Source organism: Lactuca sativa, chromosome 1 (assembly GCF_002870075.4).
Source record: "Lactuca sativa cultivar Salinas chromosome 1, Lsat_Salinas_v11, whole genome shotgun sequence".
NCBI classification, from domain to species: Eukaryota; Viridiplantae; Streptophyta; class Magnoliopsida; order Asterales; family Asteraceae; genus Lactuca; species Lactuca sativa.
In genome coordinates, this window is record NC_056623.2 from 146,777,848 (window position 1) to 146,798,670 (window position 20,823).

General features: G+C 36.2%; 2 protein-coding genes across 2 annotated transcripts; both read right to left on the reverse strand.

Moving 5' to 3' along the window:
• Positions 1 to 7,737: 7,737 nt before the first annotated feature.
• On the reverse strand, positions 7,738 to 8,780 carry LOC122194385 (histone chaperone cia1-like). The gene is made up of 4 exons (XM_052766754.1): positions 8,762 to 8,780; positions 8,211 to 8,698; positions 8,077 to 8,115; positions 7,738 to 8,028 (listed from the first exon to the last, which is right to left on the reverse strand). The coding sequence occupies exons 1-4, from the start codon at positions 8,778 to 8,780 to the stop codon at positions 7,738 to 7,740; spliced, it is 837 nt and encodes a 278-aa protein (XP_052622714.1).
• LOC111891856 (uncharacterized) lies at positions 8,777 to 11,143 on the reverse strand. The gene is made up of 4 exons (XM_023887914.2): positions 10,001 to 11,143; positions 9,551 to 9,924; positions 9,458 to 9,497; positions 8,777 to 9,385 (listed from the first exon to the last, which is right to left on the reverse strand). Exons 1-4 carry the CDS (start codon positions 11,141 to 11,143, stop codon positions 8,777 to 8,779), a joined length of 2,166 nt encoding a protein of 721 aa, XP_023743682.2.
• Positions 11,144 to 20,823: the final 9,680 nt, after the last annotated feature.

Here is a 20,823-nt window from a genome sequence, read left to right on the forward strand (position 1 = left end):
TACAGAGACGTAGTCATGGCCGAAGCACACAACACGAGATATTTCGTTCACCCAGGTTCAGATAAAATATTTCTGGATCCTAAGAAACTGTACTGGTGGCCTAACATGAAAGCAGAAATTGCTACCTTCGTAAGTAAATGCCTTACTTGTGCTAAGGTTAAGGTCGATTATCATAAACCGTCAGGATTACTACAACAGCCGGAGATACCGGAATGGAAATGGGAACGGATTACTATGGACTTCATAACCAAGTTGCCTAAGACGATGGGTGGACTCGATACCATATGGGACAGGTTGACCAAGTCCGCACATCTCCTACCAATCAAGGAGACTGGCAAGATGGAAAGGCTTACAATAACTTACATAAGGGAAATAGTGCGACTGCATGGTGTTCCAATATCTGTTATCTCCGCTAGAGATAGTAGATTCACTTCAAGGTTCTGGCAGTCACTACAAAGTTCCCTGGGGACTAGGCTAGACATGAGTACAGCCTACCATCCACAAACAGACAGGCAAGGTGAGAGAACAATACAAACTTTTGAAGATATGTTGAGAGCCTATGTGATTGATTTTGGAAAGACATGGGATGTCCATCTACCCATTGTCGAATTTTCATACAACAATAGTTATCATACTAGCATAAAGGCTGCTCCATTTGAAGCCCTCTATGGCCGTAAGTGCAGGTCCCCTCTGTGCTGGACTGAAGTTGGCGACACCCAGTTAGCTAAAGGACGAGTTCCTGAAAGCACTCTCATCGGTCTGGAAATCATACGGGAAACGACAGAGAAGATCGTTCAGATTCGTGAACGGTTGAAAGCCTCTAGAGACCGACAGAAAAGCTACGCTGACCAAAGGAGGAAACCTTTGGAATTCCAGGTAGGAGACCGCGTTCTATTGAAGGTTTCACCATGGAAAGGCTTAATACGCTTTGGAAAGTGTGGAAAGCTAAATCCAAGATACGTAGGGCCTTTCGAGATTCTCGCCAGGATCGGCCCTGTAGCTTACAAGCTTAATCTACCAGGAGAACTTAGTAACATACATCCAACCTTCCGTGTCTCGAACTTGAAAAAGTGTCTGTCCGATGAGACTCTTGTTATTCCATTCAACGAGATCGAGATCAATGAGAGCCTCAACTTTGTGGAAGAACCGGTAGAAATCATGGACCGAGAGGTCAAACAAACAAAACAAAGTCGCATACCCATCGTGAATGTTCGCTGGAACGCCAAGCGAGGACCTGAATTCACATGGGAACTCGAAGATCAGATGAAACAAAAGTACCCTCATCTTTTTCTCTAATTCACAAGTATCTTTCTTACTTTAAATTTCGAGACGAAATTCCCTCTAACGGGGGGATGATGTGACAACCCAATATTTCAACTCTATGTAACGACCTAAAAGTCAAGTATTGTAACCACATTTTATATAATGAAATTAAATCCGAAAATAAAATGTCCAACAAGTCTCTAAATAATTACCTACTATGTTTGATGTCATTAAACCATGATCGTACGTAAAAAGAATGCCCAAATCCAACTTCGTATATTGAAGTTATGCTTTTTCCAAGTTCGGCTTAATGACAGACGGCGAAAAACTCGAATCGGAGATCGAGCGACTTTTGGCCGGAATGACCTAAACGAGAATCGAAGGTCTCGGCAATGGTATATCAACGGGAAAAAGTCTGGCGAAAACAGACGTCGGATAAAGAAGTTATAAATTTCTAACGAAATTTTCTTACCGCGAACTTTTAAAAATAAAAAATAAAAATAATTTCAAAATTTGCCGACGGAACTAAAACAAAAGTTGTAGAGCATAGTCTCACCTACGCGTGGATATAAAGAACATCGAAAACGGAGTTTGTATGAAGAAGATATGAATTTTTGAAGTTTATTAAATATCCAAAATATAATTTTTAATAGAAATTTCGGTATTATCCGAAGGCTGAGTCGCACACAAGTACGCCCAGCGTACACGCGTACGCCCATCATACTCAAGGCCTAGGCCTCGGATCGTCCACGTCGTGCCCTATACGAGCCTATGTCTAGTCCCATCTGGAGTCCGAAGCAGTCGAGGATGCGCTCATGCGTGACGCACGAGCACACCCAACGTACTTGAGTACGCCCCGCGTACGGAAGCGGTTCCCAGCCCCTATAAAAGGGATGCGAGGGTTCTGAAGAAAGGGCTCATTTCTCTCTCAACTTTCTTGCGTTTTGCCTCGTTTTCCGTGCAAGTGATATCCCGAAGTCCCGGTTACCTTGCTCAAGTCCCGAAGGTCGTTTGTGCTCCCGAGATTCCCGAGAATCCCGAGAAAATCCGCTTTCTCAAGTCGAAGTTCTGCTCGGTTTTCAGCTCGCCTTTTCCGATCTTTCAAGTGAGTTCATACCCTTATAATCCACTCTTTTAAATGTTTTATAAATACTTTTATATGCTTTTAAGGGCGGGTACAAGTAAAACACACGATTATTATCGTGTGTTATATAAAGTTTCATTATACACTTTTTATCAACGCAATCATATGTGATTTCTAACTATTATAGGGAAACTTTCGTATGCAATATATATCACGATAACATCATATTTTTGGAAATGAAAAATGTGGTTATATATGTATAGATCAAACACTCTGCTTCTACTATATGTATATGTGTCCATCTTGGCACACTTTAAGAAAACTATAATAGGTATAGTTTTACGAGAACATTACGAACTTTTACATACTAGAAACATTATTTCAAGAAGTTTACTTTCACATACAAGAACTAATAAACATTTTCGCACGTAAATCTGTTTTATACTAAGTTTTGTGAGATATTAACTTCACGTACGTTCGAGTACACATTTCAAGTCCGGTATTATATACCAGAATCCCTTGGAGGGCGAGCATGGTGTTTGTGTATAGATCTATACGGGCTTGACAACCCGCGCCCTGACTGTTAGCTACAGTCCACCATTTGGGGTGACAACCGTCAGAACATTGTAACGCATGTAGAACGTTGTGTATAGGCATTTCTAGTCAATAGCATGGTTATAAAACTCACATGGAGTATTAAAAACACATTGATTTACGGGGTTTCTCAGACGTATTGGAAATTTTATACGTACATACATTTTCTAGAAACAAACATTGGTCTTGATAGAGGGCTACATTTATGCTAGTAGAAAATATAGGATTTTCTAGGAACAAACAAACAAGAACAAAACATTTGATTTCATACAAACATTGTCATTTAATACTGATGAAACTCACCGGCTTAAATGCTGATCTACTCTTTCAAAACTACTTGTATGTCCCTGGGATTCAGTAATTACAGGTAACAAACAGCTTTTGAAGAAGGGACGCTGCGGTGGCAGTTTAAATTCATATTTTGGCATCATATTGTAAATGGTTTTTGAACATGTACCTTTTAACATTGTAAACTTTCAATTATATATATGATGGTTGTATTGCTTTCTTTACTGTGCATTTATTTGTTACGTTACCACATGAAGTCATCCACCCTCGAACGTTTCCGCCGTTCCGGTTTGGGGGTGTGACAGATAAACCAGTTGTTGATCTCATATTATATCGAAGCATGATATGTATGTTACTTTATCTCACAGCAAGTCGATCTGTTATCATGTTTTTTGTGTGTAATTGTGCTAGGTACCAATCAAATCCCAGGGAACCTCATCCAACTCCAGTCAAAGATAGGATTCTTTAGTCGAGCATTTTCAGATGCAGATTTGGGAGGTTGTAATCTTAATCGCAAAGCACAAGTGGCGGATGTCAATTACTGGATGGGAAGCTTGTGAGTTGGCAATCGAAGAAACAAACATGTGTTTTGATTTCCATTGCAGAAGCAGAATATGTAGCCGCTGCAGCTTACACTTCTCAAATCATATGGATTCAAACTTAACAGCATGATTATGAAATCAACATGAAGAAAATTCCATTGTATTGTGATTCACAAAGTGTCATATGCATTTGTCACAACCATGTGAAACATTCGAAAACCAAACATATAGCTTTGCATCATTCCTCGGAGATTAGTAAAGAAAAACATAGGAGACTTCAGCCCTTTTTTAGCAGACGAAAGGGATAGAATTGATTATATTCCCTATGGTTGTGAACAGATAATTGCTGATTTTGATAATGTTCCAGATAATAGATATGCATATGGAATAGTAAAAATTGATGTATGTTTGAATGCTAATGAATTAGTTAATATTGTAAATAAATCCTTGACCAAAGATAAACAAATTAAGATTTTGAAAAGAACTGAGAATTTGAAAACTGATCTTCAAAACAGTTACGCTGATATTGAAGATGATTATGACAATATTAGTGAAATCGAATAAGAGGAAGTTATTGATTGTTCTCAGTTGTCTATCATTAATGTCACTTCTATGGCTTAAGGAAAAGAAGAATGCAATGAGTCTAATGATAAAAATTGACAATGACCAACCTGCAACTTCGAAAGTTGTTGATCATGACCATGTAATAGTCGAAGATAGTAAAACAGATAGTGACGATGATGAAGAAGTGTCATGTGACAACCCTATATTTTTCCAAAAGTAATGTAACACTCCAAAGTCAAATACAACGAAAACTATTTCGAATCAACGAAATTAACCTCAAAAATAAAGTGTTCAAATATCTAAATTGGGATGCATCAAATGTTAGATATCGTGCCAAGGATTCCAAAAACATAAAGAACAATCGAAACCGGGTTATATTGAAGAAACTATAACCACTCAAACATTTTCGACACACCCGGTAAAACACTATTTAACATAAAAAGTGAAATTACAATAAAATGCATTTTAGCCTTAAGTATCTAAACAAAAGTTGCAGAGTTCGTTAAACTGTAATCGTACATAAATAGATCGCCCAAATTGGACCTCGTATGAAGAAGTTATGAATTTTCTAAGTTTTGTAACAATAGTAGAGGGCCAAAAACTCGAATTGAAGATCGAGCGATATTTAGCTAACACAACTTAAACGAAAGTTTAAGGTCTCCACAATAGGAGTAAGTTGATGAAAAGACAAACGAAAACCAACGTCGGATAAAGAAACTATGAATTTTTAACCGACTTTAGCAGTCCCGGCTTATTAAAAATATATTATTAAAAAAAATGAATTCGAAACTAGCTGACGGAGTCTAAATGAAAGTTGTAAAACATAATCTCACCTATGCGTGGATATAAAGAACGCGAAAAACGGAGCCCGTATGCAAAAGTTATCGAATTTAGAAGATGGGAGCCAGAATTACACCCAGCGTAATTAAGGAGTATGCACAGCGTACTCAGGTGCAGGGCCCAGTCCCATCGGCTTCAGGTCTACACCTAGCTAGACTCGAGTCGTAAGCCATGACGCAAAGTTACGCCCAGCATAACCGAAGTACGCCCAGCGTAATGCATTTTCAGCCCTATAAATAGAAGGCATAAGCTTCGGATTTTAGCACACATTTCTCAAACACTCACTTACTATCACACTTTGAAGCATCAGAGGCCGTCCCGACACCCTGAATTTCCGACCCCAAGCCCCCGACGAAGGTTCTACGCTACCGAGATCCTCGAGAAGCTCGAAGATGCAACTTTCCGCGGTTGAAGTTCTGCTCGACTCTAGTCCCACTCTCTTCAAACCAAACAAGTGAGTTCATACCCCTACTTTTCAACTCTTTTCATGTTTTAGGGGGGGGGGGGGGAATACAAGTACAATACAAGAAAACGTATCGATTTATATAGATATAATACAACTTCTATCTTATCATTATTCGATATCAACATTTTACTTTGCGCAAAAGGGTTAGGAATTCACCAAGTTATTTTCAACCAAATGGAATACATTTTCAGAAAAACTATAATGGGTATAGTTTACGAGATTTTTATCCACTTTCACGTATACATATTGGAAAAATGAAATACTTTCATCTGAAGCGAAATAAAGACTTTCTTATCGTAAATCTATTTATACTAAGTAATGTGAGATATTCAAACTTGGGCTAATGGCACAAAAACCCTCAATTTTGCACAAAATTGTCGGATTTGCCCAATGTTCAAATTTAGGTCCATTTTTGCCTTGAACTTGCATTTATTGTGCCGTTTTTGCCAAGTAGCCGGTTTCCCTCTAATCAACCGGTTACCCACTTTCTTAGGTGGAAGATACTTGGCTTTTATCATTTAATAACTCTTTCATAGACACCCTCGTGTGCAATTGATCCCTTCGACCCCCACAGGCCACAATTAGTCACAGACTACAACGGAAAAATGACAACTTCGTCTTCAAGATAAAGCTTTAATGGTGGTACAAGAATGAGGAACAAGAAGGTAATAAGATGCGACTGTGGTGATGTTTGTGGTGTATCAGTCTCACGAACACCTGATAATCCAGGACGAAAATTTTGGGGCTGCCTTAATTATCAGGTAAAAATCTATTTATTTTGTACTAATTTCTCCCTAAAATTTTAGGGCTGCTCTAACTACCCAAAGAGGAACGTATGTTATAGAACCCTATTTTTTTTGTTGTAGGTGGAAGGAGGCAACTGTGGTTTTTTCAAATGGGCGGATGAAGAACTAGGTCAAAATATGGAGATGTGTCATACAGAGGAGATCAAGCCATTGTTAGAAGTGATCATAGGGTGGTAGTGGTTATATCGCTAATGCTAGGAATAGTAGTTATTAAGATGTGGTTTTGTTGGTTTTCCTGTATTAGTAATATATTAAGGATAATTCAGAATTGTTACATCTTTGTAATGTTTTTTTTTAACGGTTGAATGTTACATGTTTGTAATGTATTAAGGGTATTAATGGTAATGTTATTAATGGTAGTTAATTGCTATCTCATGTATATGTTGCATGAATGGAAATACAATGAAAGTACATTGCATAAAAGGAATTGTACTAAAATACCCTTGGTTACATTCACAATGAAAGTAAACTTTGCATGAATGGAATTGCACTAATGTATTAAGGGTATTAATGGTAATCTTATTAATGGTAGTTAATTGCTATCTTACTTTGCATATGGCTGAATGTTGCACTAATGGTATTAATGGAATTGCATGAGTGGAATTGCATGAAAGGTATTAATGTAATCGCATGAATGGAATTGCACTAACTTGCATACTGTTGAATGTTGCATGTTTGTAATGTATTAAGGGTATGAGTGGAATTGCATGAATGGTATTAATGGAATTGCACTAACTTGCATACGGTTGAATGTTGCATGTTTGTAATGTATTAAGGGTATTAATGGTAATGTTATTAATGGTAGTTAATTGCTATCTCATGTATATGTTGCACGAATGGAAGTATAATGAAAGTACATTGCATAAAAGGAATTGTACTAAAATACCCTTGGTTACATTCACAAAGAAAGTAAACTTTGCATGAGTGGAATTGCAATAACTTACATAAAAGGAATTGCACTAATGAAAGTACATTGCTACTGCTTAACATGTACTAGAAACTAAAATAAAAACACCATGGTTACCATAATAGGGGGCATCCATTATAAACCTTAATATAAAGCATCCATTACATAAGTTTTACTATCATGTAGCAGCCATCCATTTTGTATACCAAAACATATACCCAAAAGCCTAAACAATATCCAAAAAAGACAAGAAATAATGTAACACTAAACAAACGGATGTATGCTGCAAGTAGTGGGTGTATATCAAAAAATAACCAAAAAGGGATACCTATACAATTGCCCAATGATACCATCCCCACTTTTGCCCCCATATACCTAGGTAACTACTCCAAATCTACTGGATAGCTAGATGTGGAACCCCTTCCATCTTTGTCAAAACAAGGTTTCTTCAGCTTTTGCAGGATGATCCTTTCTGAGGGCTTTCTTGTCCTTCTAGGTGGTACATAACCTTCATCATCAGCATCATTTCCCTCCATATCTGTTGCATCATCCTCACCAGCACCAACACCATTACCCTCTCCATCACCCTCACCAACACCATCACCATCAACCTCACCATCACCCTCACCTGCTACTTCATCAGCATCATCACCTTCACCATGACCCTCATTTCCCTCCACACCATCATTTATAAGACCATCATCTTCATTTCATTCCATCACACCATCAACATATGGAATATCCTCAACTTCATTCACATCCTGTTAATAAAAATTTGAAGAATACTTATTAATAAAAGATATAAACATGTTTGATACTAATGTTAGCAATTATAAAATGATGGAGTGAAACTAACCATCTCAACTGCTGGCATATCATCCAATTCAACTTTAATCCCTCTCAAGCTCTCTATTTCAGCCATGCTATATCCTGCTCCAAGTAGGTCTGCTACACTTTCTAGATCTAGCATCACCATATCTGGGAGAACATCACTTGCATTTCCTTCAGTGAATTTAGGTTCAGGATTACCCTCATTCTCAGACTGACTTTTTTCATCTGTACCTTTAAGAATAGCATCCATTGCATCTTCAACCTCATCAAGTTGTTTTGTCAGGTCAGGTTCAACTTCCTCAACACCTTTGTCATCATTAGCATGAAGAATACTTTGAATAATAGCATCCATTGCATCTTGGAATCCATCACTTTTCTGATAATTATCCTTTGGTTGGCTAAGAGAAGCTTCAAAAGTGCACATCATATCAACCAGACTGTCATCATCAATATCTTCATTGTCAAACAAATCCTTCACTTGTTCCTCACATCCCCTACCTTCAACATGACCATCTAAACCATCATTTTTGCTTTAACAGATTTAGAACCTGATGCTTGATTTGGGTCAGAATGGACCTTTTTCCTTGGCCTTCATTTCTTCTTTGGTGGCATAGGAACTGCTTCTTGCCTCTCTTTCCTAGGCCTTCCTTTCTTTTTTGGTGGCATAGGGACAGGTTCTTGCCTCTCAGACCTATCACATGATGCTTGATTGGGTTCATCTTGTTCCTTCCTTGGCCTTCCTTTCTCCTTTGGTGGCTTAGGGATAGGTTCCCTGGTTGCATTCTTGCATCCCTTCTGGTTATGGCCATACTCAAAGCACTTACCACACCTTACAGTTCTTGGGGTGTGTACTCTTCCATCATTTTCACTTACATGTCTACTTCTATTGACCTTTGGCCTACCAGGCATTCTCCTTGACACTGGTGGCAAGGACTTTATGTATTCAGTTTGAGGCCACAATTTTGAACCATTCACTGGACTAATGTTAGCAGAGTAACACTTAAGGAATTGTTCCTTGGAAAACATGAAATCAATATACTCATCAGGTGTTTGATGGATGTAGTTGATGATTGCAATTGCATGAACACATGGGATCCCAGCCAGATCCCATAACCTGCAGGTACAATGCCTTCCATCTAAATCCACCATGTAGCTATCACATCCTCTCCTTGCTTCAAACACATGTTGTTGACCCAAAACCTACATCCAAAAGTTACATGTTCAAGTGTTACCTAATGAAATTAAAACAAAAGTTACATGTTAAAGTGTTACCTCATGTTCTTCCCAAAAAGCTTCATCTTCTTTAACACTGCTGGACATATACGGGTATTCCATCTAGTGCTTTCCTCAATCATGTGAGCAAACCTATCCATGATGTATATCCTTATTTCTTCAAGCATTGTGATCAATGGTTTTTTCCTAGCATCCACAATGATGGAGTTGAAGCACTCTGATATACCATTCTCCACTGCCTCACATGCATACCCTGTACTCATGTAAGCTTTACACCATGTTTCGGGTTCTTGGGACATCAGATGCTCATATGCACCAGTATTGAGCTTTTTAATTTTGTCCATATGTCTCTTGAAATCACCTTCCATAGAGCTCATAACTGCAGCCCAAAATAGCTTCTTGAACTCCAACCCAGTGTAAGCTTTCCTAAAATTTTCATATATGTGTCGGGCACATTGCCTGTGCTCCACATGTGGCAATACATCTTTAACAGATTGTAGCAAACCCTATACAAAAACCAGCATACATGTAAGTATTTATAAGTAATTTGAAAAAGGATTAATATGTTATAAAGAAACTTACTTTATGTTGATCTGATATAACTACCAACCCCCTTCCATCAATAAGGTCTAGATCACCACTGAGTAGCTCAAGGAACCAAGTCCAGTTGGACTTATTTTCCACATCTACAACAGCCCAAGCAATTGGATAAACCTGGTTGTTGGCATCTCTACCAATGGCTGTTAGTAGTTCACCCTTCACCTGCCCCTTTAGAAAGCACCCATCTAGCCCAATTACTCTCCTACATCCTCTTTTCCAGCTAACACTTAGTGCTTTGAAACAAATGTAAAACCTATGAAAATAATTCTTTCCATCTGGATTGGTTGTTACACCAACTTGACATGTGGACCCCGGGTTTGACCTTAACAATTCATGGGCATAATCCCATATCCTTGCATAATGCTCAATGAGTTTACCTTCTATTAAATTTTTGGCCCATTTCCTTGCCCTTCTAACTTGTCCTATAGATACCACACACCTATACCTTTGTCTGATGTCGTCAATCATTTCCAGAAGTTTCATCTTTGGCTTATTTGCAATTTCAGTCACATAATGTCTTCCAATCCATTCAGGGGACACAATGGATCCAAACTTAAACTGCCTAGAACATTTATGGTCAACATTCATAGCTTTGATCTGAAAAGATCTTTCTTTGTACATCCATGCAGCATAAATTCTGAAAGGGCATTTATTCTCTTCCTTCCTATTTCCACATCTAGCTACAATTCTTTTACTATCACATTTTTCAAAGTATATTCTATAGCCATGTGAGACTGCATAATTGGTGACACAAAACTTCAGTTGGGCAGGGGATTCAAAGATGTCACCAAGCTTTGGTACCATCTTGTCCCACTTGATGGTTGGGTCATGAATTCTATAGTTGTTTTTCAATACCTCCTGTTCATCTTCATCAATCTGCCAATCAGTAGCATGGTATACTTGTGCTCTGATTTCATCTGCCATACTAGAATTTCGTAGGTTTTCATCACTTAATAGAACATTTAGGATGATATCCTTACATTTATCAAGTGAGGACACAAATTCTTCCTCTGGTTCGTGGTCCATGTAAATGCCGTGGAGTTCATAATCCATTTCAGTCAAGCCAGCAAATGGCTCATGTATGCCAGCAAAGGGTTCAGCATACCCTTCGTCTGATGAAGCCATTACACCCTCCTGCATCAACACACTAACTTTAGGAACACATTTCAACAAATGTTGAATGTAAATGTAATTTCAGTTAACCTGTAAAAACCTTACCTTTCGAAGAAATGTTGACGAACACTTTTAACCTAATCGTCTCCAAGAAAACCCTTTTTTTCCTCTGTGTATAGAGTCGATGAAATGGGATAAGGTGAAGAGTGATCGGGTTATAGAGGGAGATGAGATGCGACAGTTTAACAACGTATCTAACGGAATTGGAGATTTTTACAAACGACGTTAATTAGCCTTCCACCTAAGCAAGTGGGTAACCGGTTGATTAGAGGGAAACTGGCTACTTGGCAAAAACGGCACAATAAATACAAGTTCAAGGCAAAAATGGACCTAAATTTGAACTTTGGGCAAATCCGTCAATTTTGTGCAAAATTGTGGGTTTTTGTGCCATTAGCCCTTCAAACTTCAACGTACTCTTATGTATGCAATTCAAGTCCTGTATTATAAACCATAATCTCTTGGAGGGAGAGCATGATACTTGTGTATAGATTTATACGGGATTGACAACCCCGCACCTAAACTGTTAGCTATAGTTAGACCGGCAGGTCTGGGGTGACAAATGTCATAACACTACAACACCTGAAGAATGTTATTACAAGCAGTCTGTGTCAATAGTATGGTTATAAGACTCTCACAAAAGTATAAAAACAATCTTGATTTATGAGATTTATACATGCATTCAGTATTTACATTATTTTGAGTACAAACTTATCTTTATCATTCAATTACGAAAGATACTAACGCCCTCCAACTTCGGGTACTTTTCAAACTATATATGGAAAATAATGGATTTTATGAAAACCACGTTCATCGATTTTCTCCCAAAAAGACATACTTTTCAATACAAAACACTTATGAACTCACCAAATTTATTGTTGACACTTTTTCGAAACCACTTGTATTTCTCAGGGAATCAGTAATACAGGTAACTACTAGCTTTTGAAGAAGGAACGCTAAGGACGTTGTTTATTAAACATTTTACATCATCATATTGTAATATTCTTTTGGAAACATATATAACGCAAAAATGTACGTTTTTATTATATATATATGATGGTTGTGTTACTTTCTTTACAATATTCAATTGTTATGGTACTACGTGAAGTCACCCACCCCCGAATGTTTCCGCCATTCTGGTTTGGGGGTGTGACATGTCAACAGAGACAAACGTTCCAAAAGTTTCAAAAGAAAACATCATGCATCACATTGTTGAAGATCAAGTATATGGAGAGCCTAAAGAATTCGACAAAGTAATGAAAGAAAACGTTCTCACTATCTTGAACCCAACTCTGAGGTTTATCCAAACTTCAAGTGTTCGGATAATGTGGTTTCTTCAAACCAAGTTTTTGTTATAATGGGTAATGGAGAAGGAGTAAAACCCGAAATAAACATACTGATTGATGAGGAAAATAAGAAAGCTTCAAAGGAAGGAGTCTTTTCGAATAAAAGTACCATTGAAAACAACCTTACCAAAAACACTTACACCTTTCAATGTAAAAAACCAATTCGAACCTGTACCATTAAAACTGGCAAATCTCACGTTGAAAAACAAACAAATGTCAAAGTAACTGTTCGAAAAACCAAAAGAAGTTTCAAAGACGGATGCAATTATTTCTCAAAATGTCAAAATCAATTCTCAACCTTTTAAAGATCAAGTTGAAAAGGTTTCAAAAAAAACAAAAATTAAAAGCGACAAGCACGAAAGAATTTTTTTTGGCATACTATCGAGTCACAAAGAAACAAACTGTTTTGCTTAACAAATCTTCTAAAAATAAAATGTCTAATTGTGTTCAGACCTCTTTTGAAAAGAAACCAATCAATAAACAAAATCTCACTCAAACTCAAAGGAATACGTCTCCTAAAGAACCCCAAAATAATTATTTTATAAACAAAAGAGAATGTTTCGAATGTTCAGACATCTTATCATGAGAATTTTGTGAAAAATAAACATTCAAAGAGTTTTAATAAAGATTATCACAAATCAATTTTTAAACTCTCAAAAGGTTTTTCAAACAAATAATGTTGGATATCAAAATCATTTTCAAAATCGTTATACTCCTCATGTTTCCACATGAAAATCAACAAAACACAATGAGAAGTTACAAGTTCATGGAAGAAAATTCGAATCTTACAAGCCTGATCCAACTCCTTTTCCAAATCTACCCTCAAAACTATCAATTAAGTCTTCATTTGTTCAAGGGAAAACAAATGTGAAGAATATTAATCATTGGTTGGAAGGTAAAGGTAAGAGATTTCAATATTTGAAATTTTCTCAAGAAAAGATCAAGGAGGAGTATGAGAAGTATTTGAATGAATCATCAAACAAAAGTTCATCTTCACAAGAGTCGAATATTTCTATCAAGCAATGGAAAGCTCTTCCTAAGGCAACAATTATTAGAAATAAACCAAGAAGCAAAAGGCAACATCCGATGACGTTTTTAAACATATGAATACTTACTTTCCTGTGCCTTTAACCAACAAAGTAGACTTAGTTCATAGTCTTAAGTCAAAAGTGTGTAAGTGGATCAAAGGATCTTCCTTTCATAGTATTTTTCAAACAAATAACCAAGGACCTAAACAGCCTTGGGGACCTAAATTCTCTCACTAATTGCAGGTTATGAGTGACCAGTAATATGATAACCAATGGTATATTGATAGTGGCTACTCTCGTCAAATGACTAGTCGAAAAGAGAATCTTGGTGATTGTAGCACTTTGGAGAATGCCAGAGTAATGAAGTTTGACAATAACAACAAATGCCATGTTCTAGGATACGGAAAAGTCACAAATGGGAAGTTCACAATCGAAAGACTTGCATTTGTTGTTATTGCCAAACTTCAGTACTCCAACATTCAGAAAAGTCACAAATGGAAAGTTCAAAATCAAAAGAGTTGAATATGTCGAAGGTCTTCAACATAACCTTATAAGTGTTTCACAAATTATTGTCGGCACTGGCAATCAAGTGGTGTTTAATGAAGAAGGAAGTGTAATTTCGAACATTACAACAAAGGAAATCTTATTCTAATCCAAACGAAAAGTGTCACACCCCCAAACCGAATTGGCGGAAACATTCAGGGGTGAAGGACGTCATGTACAATATCATAACAATGCATAATAGTAAAACAAGAAACAACATCATCCATTACATTAATAGTATAATTTATACATGTGTGTTCTGAATGTATTTGTAAGACACCAAAAATATATATATCAAAATAAAAGACGAGTCTGAAAGTGCTTCGTTTTCTCAAAACCTGGCCATCCGTACCTGTCTACTGGTGACCTGAGAATACAAATTATTTTAAAAGAGAGGATCAACATTTAAGCTAGTGAGTTCATAAGTATTTTACTGTCAATGGTTTGTATAACTTTGATGAAAGTGTTTGTAAATGTTTATTGTAAATGATTGTATCTCCTAGAAATTCCTATATTTTCTACTTATCAATAAATGTAGCCTTCTACCAAGACCCGAATGTTTTGTATGTTGTTTGTTTGTAAAAGTGAGTGTTTTTCCAAAATATGACTATCATTACCAAAATATAGTTTACATTTCCATTTATGTTAGAAGATCACATTGTGAATGCAATGGAAAATAAAGATGTATTATAGTATCGTATATATTAACTACCATTGTACTAACTACCTTAAACTCATTCTTTAATTAAGGTATAATGTGATATGATTGTAACCATACTTGATTGACAAGTAAAACATGACGATCAAAGACTTTGAAAATGGTATGAAATTCATCACCCGTAGACCTGCATATCCCACTGTAGCTAGCAGCAAGGTGTAGGATGGTCAATCCAGTATAGATCTATACACAAATCATGCTCTCCCTCTAGGAGACTCTGATTACAAAACATGACACAGCAGTAAATTGTTGTGCCATGAAGTACTGGCTCACATTAATGTTGTAGTGTTATTGTATTTGTATAGTATGTTCTATTTGTTCTAGGGTATTGTATGTTCTGTTTGTAAAGTATATGTTCCTCCCTGTTTCTCATTATAGTATGTTTCTTCTGTTTCTCGTTATTGTATGTTTGAACTGACTCATTTATGTACTGACTCTTGTATGTTTCATTGTACTATAAATAGTGAGTAGTAGTCCTCTATACTATACCTATTATAATTTACTATTAATGTTGTTTGAATGACTGAGTATGTTTGTACACCATTGCCACCCAAAGGTGTTGAACTGATGTAAGAACTTATATATATATATATATATATATATATATATATATATATATACATACATATATATACATAATATATAACTAGGATTCAAACGACACTCGGACGAACAGCCGGTACCCTAAGTCCACAACTAAACAATGAACTGGAAATTATGTGAGTTATTAGTCCTAAGTCCTTTCAACCTTATTTATATTAATATATCTATATAGACATGATTTTGACAATATATAAGTTTAAAAGTGTTTGATAAAGAGTTTAGCATATAAAGGAGTTTCATAAAATGTTTGGATATAGTTTGTTTGATATCACAGTTTGAAGTATGTGAAATCCAGATGTTTGACAGTTATTAATAACATGTAATTGATTCGATAACTACAATGTTTTCTACATGTATTACCCCCCCCCCCCACCCCCATAAAATCATTTAAAATCATTTAAAAGATAAGTTAGGGGTATAAACTCACTTGGTAAGAGTGACGGTTTGATGAAGACGATGTTTAACTTGGGCAGCCCATTAACTGGAAAGAAGCAATTTTCTCGAGAACTTCGGGACTTCGGGCTTCCATAAGGTCTTGGAATTGTAACCGAGGCATTGGGGTAGTCTCCGGATGCTTAAAAGAGAGTAAAATTATGAGAGAGGATAGAAATGAGCGGCCAAAACCGAAGCCCTCAGTTTCTATTTATAGGGTGCGTTTTTGGGATTCACGTCGTGAACATGGGATGGTTCACATCGTGAGTTTGGTTCTTATCCCTTCCATAGACTCAACGTCTGATATCGTGTCTCTAACACACATCATTCAATGTCTCACATCATGAGCTTCTGGCTCACGTCGTGAGTCTTCTGACAGTGTTAGGTTTCGTGTCCTAAACTTTAGAAATTCATATCTCTTGCATACTAGTTCTGATTTCGACGTTCTTTATATACACGCGTAGGTGAGATTATGCTCTACAACTTTCGTTTAATCTCTGTCGGCTAATTTCGAATTTATTTTTAATTTTATAATTTTAATAGGCCGGGACAGGAAAAGTTCGTTAAAAATTCATAACTTCTTCATCTGACGTCCGTTTTCGTCTGTCTTTTTATCGTTGTACTCCTATTATCGACATCTTCGATTCTCCTTTAGGTTGCATTGTCTAAAAGTCGCTTGATCTCTATTTCGAGTTTTTAGCTGTCTACTGCTATATCTGAAACTTAGAAAAATTATAACTTCCTCATACGAAGTTATATTTCGACGTTCTTTTTCTGTACATTCACGGTTTAATGATGTTTGCGACCTTCATTTCGAAACCTAAGGCTAAAAAGTATTCTATTGAAATCTCGCGTTTTCTGCTTAATAGTGTTTTACAGGTTTCGTTGCGGATCTTTGATTGGTCATAACTTCTTCATTATAACTCAGATTTTAGCGTTCTTTATATTTTTGAAAACCTTGTTACGTTATCTACCATTTGCTACATCAACATTGAGATTTTTGAACATTTCATTTTAGACTCTATTTTATTAACTCAAAAATAGGTTACATTATTTGACTTTAATTCATTACATTGACTTGAAATATTGGGTTGTTACACAAAGGAGACATATTTACTCTTGACATTAATCAAATTGTAGGGATTCCCTCAGTTTGCTTACTTTAAAAAGATTCGTCAGAAGCTAGCTGGCTTTGTCATCGACATTTATCACATTTGAATTTTCAAAATTTAAATAAATTGGTGGTACATGATTTGGTAAGAGGTTTACCTGTTTTAAAATTTGATAATGGTACTATGTGTGCAACTTGCGAACAAGGAAAGTAGCATAGACAAGGTCATCCTATTGTGATGAATTCGAAGATAGTTGAGCCTTTGGAATTACTTCACATAGCTCTATGTGGACCCTCAACTGTTGAAACACTCAATAGAAAGATATACATATCGGTCATTGTTGATGATTTTTCAAGATTCACATGGGTATATTTACTAGGATTCAAGTCCGAAACAGCTCAAGCATTGAACTACTTCATCAAGCATATTGAATTAAGTTTGAAGAAAAAGGTTCGAAAGATCAAGAGTGACAGTGGCTTCGAGTTCAGTTTGGGAATCTGCACACACAATTCTGACTTATGCGAATCTTCCTCAATACCTATGGGCCGAAGTAGTTTCTACTGCATGTTTCACTCAAAATCGATCATTTATTCATCATAGTTTTAACATCACTCCTTATGAAATTATGATGAACTGTAAACCAAATATTAAACTTTTCCATAGTTTTGGTTGCATGTGCTTTATAATGAATCTGAAAAACCATATTTCAAAGTTCCAAGCTGACAAAGGGAACTTTTTGGGATATTCGCACAATTTAGTTGCATACAGGGTGTTAGACAAACGAACAAGAAAAATTGAAGCAACCTTTAATCTCACTTTTGATGATTATTATGCTAAAAAAGTTGATAAAATCTTTGAACAACCCATAATGAATGAATCAAATAATGAATCTCAATCTTTGAATTCATTAGATTTTGATTATGATTTGATTTTTGGTGTTCCAGATCATGCCATTGATGTCGAAGTTAATTTTGATGATAATCGTGTGCCTAAAGCATCAAAAGATTCGAATGATTCCACTCTTGCATAGGATAACAATGATGTGTTGTCATCAGCCAATTCTTTTACAAACAACAAAAGTGTGCCAGAAATGACGAATGTTCAAGTTGAGGGGAAGCATACTTTCGAGGGGGAGAGAGAAAGAATGGATGTTGATGTTGATGGTGCGCATCAAAATATTAATCCAATTGTTGAGGGGGATAAATTTAGATATAATACGAGTGTTTCGAATGACCAAACTAATGTTTTTCATGATAGTAATGATAAATTTTCGAATGCTGGTGACGGTTCCAAAAATGAAGAAATGTTCGAAGATGCATCATTGGACTTTGATCCTGCATATCCTCCAATAGACAAATGGATAAAAAATCATTCGAAAGAACAAGTTATAGGAGATCCACACGAAGGAATGCTTACAAGAGCTCAATTACATGCAAAGAATGAGGTACTTAATGTAAATCAAGAATTTTGCATGTTCAATGATTTTTTTTCGAAAATTGAACCTAAATCAGTCAAAGATGCCATGGATCATCCTAATTGGGTTGTTTCTATGCAATCTGAACTTGTTGAATTTGAAAGAAACAAGATATAGAGAATAATTCCCAAACTAAATGATGTTTCAATTATGGGCTTCAATGGATTTTTATGAACAAAACTGATAAAGATGGTATTATTATACAAAATAAAGGTAGGCTTGTGTCACACCCCAAAACCTGAACAGCGGAATCGTTCGGCGGTGGAGGACGCCATGTATAATATCACAACAAAGCAAAGTAGTAAACAAGCAACAACATCAGCCATTGCATTAATAATATAATTCATACAAGTGTGTTCTGTCAAGTTATATACACCAAAAAGTACATCAAAATAAAAGAGGAGTCTTGAACAAGCTCCATCTTCTCAAAAACCTGGCACCTGTACCTGTCTATTGGTGACCTGAGAATACAAGTTATTTTGAAAGCGAGTATCAGCTTTAAAGCTGGTAAGATCATAAGTATATTAGTGTCTAAGTTTGTATGAAAGCATTTGTAAGATATTTGTAAGATGTAGTCTATAAGTTTTGTAAAGTTTGTATTTTGTTTGAACTATGCTAGAAAACCCTATGTTTCCTACTAAGAGTAGCCTTTTACCAAGGCATCTAGTAACTATGCGGGTCATTAGTAAGAGTGTGTATTTTCCCAAATCCGACTATAATTAACCAAAAATATAGTTTTGACATTACCGTGCATCATCTGAATATTCACAAAGTGAATGTAATGGGAAAAATATTATAGTAATGTAGTGTTGTATTAAGTAACTACTGCTACACTAACTACCTTAAACCAATTGTTGTTTAAAGTACCATGTGATCGGCCTGTACCCTGCTACCGACTCAATAGTAAAACGGCGATGTAAGATGCCGTAAGAAATGACATTTGGCACCCGTAGACTTGCAAGTCGCACTGTAGCGAGCAACAAGGTGTAGGATAGTCAATCCAGTATAGATCTACACGCAAACTCGTACGCTCCCCAATTAAGGAGATTCTGGATACAAAAACGGTCATGGCAGGTAGTGCCATGACCCGTTTAATGGCTGACATAATTAAATGTAATGTATAAGTACTGTATATGTAATGTATGTGCTAGCTGTATTGTGTGTTCTTCCTCTGTCTAGCCTGTATGTTTGTTTCTCATCACTATGTATTATGTTTGTTTCTCTTCACCATGTATTATGTTTGTTTCTCATAACTATGTATTATGTTTGTTTCTCATCACTATCTATTTTGTTTGTTTCTCATTAATGTGTATTACGTTTGTTTCTCATCACTATGTATTATGACTCATGTATGAACAAACTCTTTGTATGATTCATTGTTCTAGTATTAGTATTTGTAAAACCCTAAACTACGCCTATTGTAGTTTACTAGTAATATAACTTGTACGTAAGAACATGGAAGTATACCCATGCTACCCAAGGGTATTGAATTGACTGGAAGAACCTTTTATGACTATATATGTACACATGATATATAACTAATATTTAAACGACCTTCGGACGGACACCCGATACCTCACCAGACCACATCCCAATGGGGAAAAGGAAATAGAGCGGGATGGCCTTCCGAAGCCTTTTAAACATTGATTATATAACTATACATACATAGACATGCATTTGATAATAAGTATAAGTACTTGATAACTAAAACAGTTTGAAGCAAAATAGTTTGATAAGCAGTTTGAACAGTAAGAAAATCACTAGTTTTGTAGTTATTAATCACATGTGATTTATGTAATAACTATAAGTATTTAACTTGTATCCCCCTATAAAGCATTTAAATTCATTTAAACAATTAATTAAGGGGTATGAACTCACGTATAGTGAATGGTACGGATGAACTGAAGATGTAGGATTGCTAGATGTCAAGTGAAAACTTGTACTCATCCAATGATGCTAGTTAACATATAAGCACACATATATGCACCCAATTAGTCTTAAATAGTAATTGAAAATGTTAAGACATCCTAGAACATGATAAACCCTTTATATAAGTGTTATAAGCCCTAAGGATTGCATCTAAGTTGTTGTAGTGCAAGGCTAGTGGGTTTAGGGTTCCAAAGGACCCAATTCTTTAGTTTACTCTCCAATACCATAACAACAAGTAGTTTACGGTCGTAAACCCTTGATTTTATTATCATAAGCTCCTAAGCCTTAGTTTATTTGGTGTTTTGAAGTCTTACATGTCCCTTAGAAGTATTACTACTTGATGGCTAGTCCTTGGAAGAGATTAGGGCACCTTTCAACACCTTTGAGGAGTTCACAACCCTGGGACCAATTCCCTTAGAGATTACGACCGTAATCTCTCATGGGTATGGT

Coding starts and splice junctions, on each gene's coding strand:
- LOC111891856 (XM_023887914.2), bottom strand. CDS start 11,143: ATGGCTTCATCAGACGAAGGGTATGCTGAACCCTTTGCTGGCATACAT. Junction 9,925..10,000: donor TTATATCAGATCAACATAAA/GTAAGTTTCTTT, acceptor GTTTTTGTATAG/GGTTTGCTACAATCTGTTAA. Junction 9,386..9,457: donor CTTTTTGGGAAGAACATGAG/GTAACACTTTAA, acceptor TTTTGGATGTAG/GTTTTGGGTCAACAACATGT.
- LOC122194385 (XM_052766754.1), bottom strand. Junction 8,116..8,210: donor ATATGCCAGCAGTTGAGATG/GTTAGTTTCACT, acceptor TTTTATTAACAG/GATGTGAATGAAGTTGAGGA. Junction 8,029..8,076: donor ATATTCCATATGTTGATGGT/GTGATGGAATGA, acceptor GATGGTGTGGAG/GGAAATGAGGGTCATGGTGA.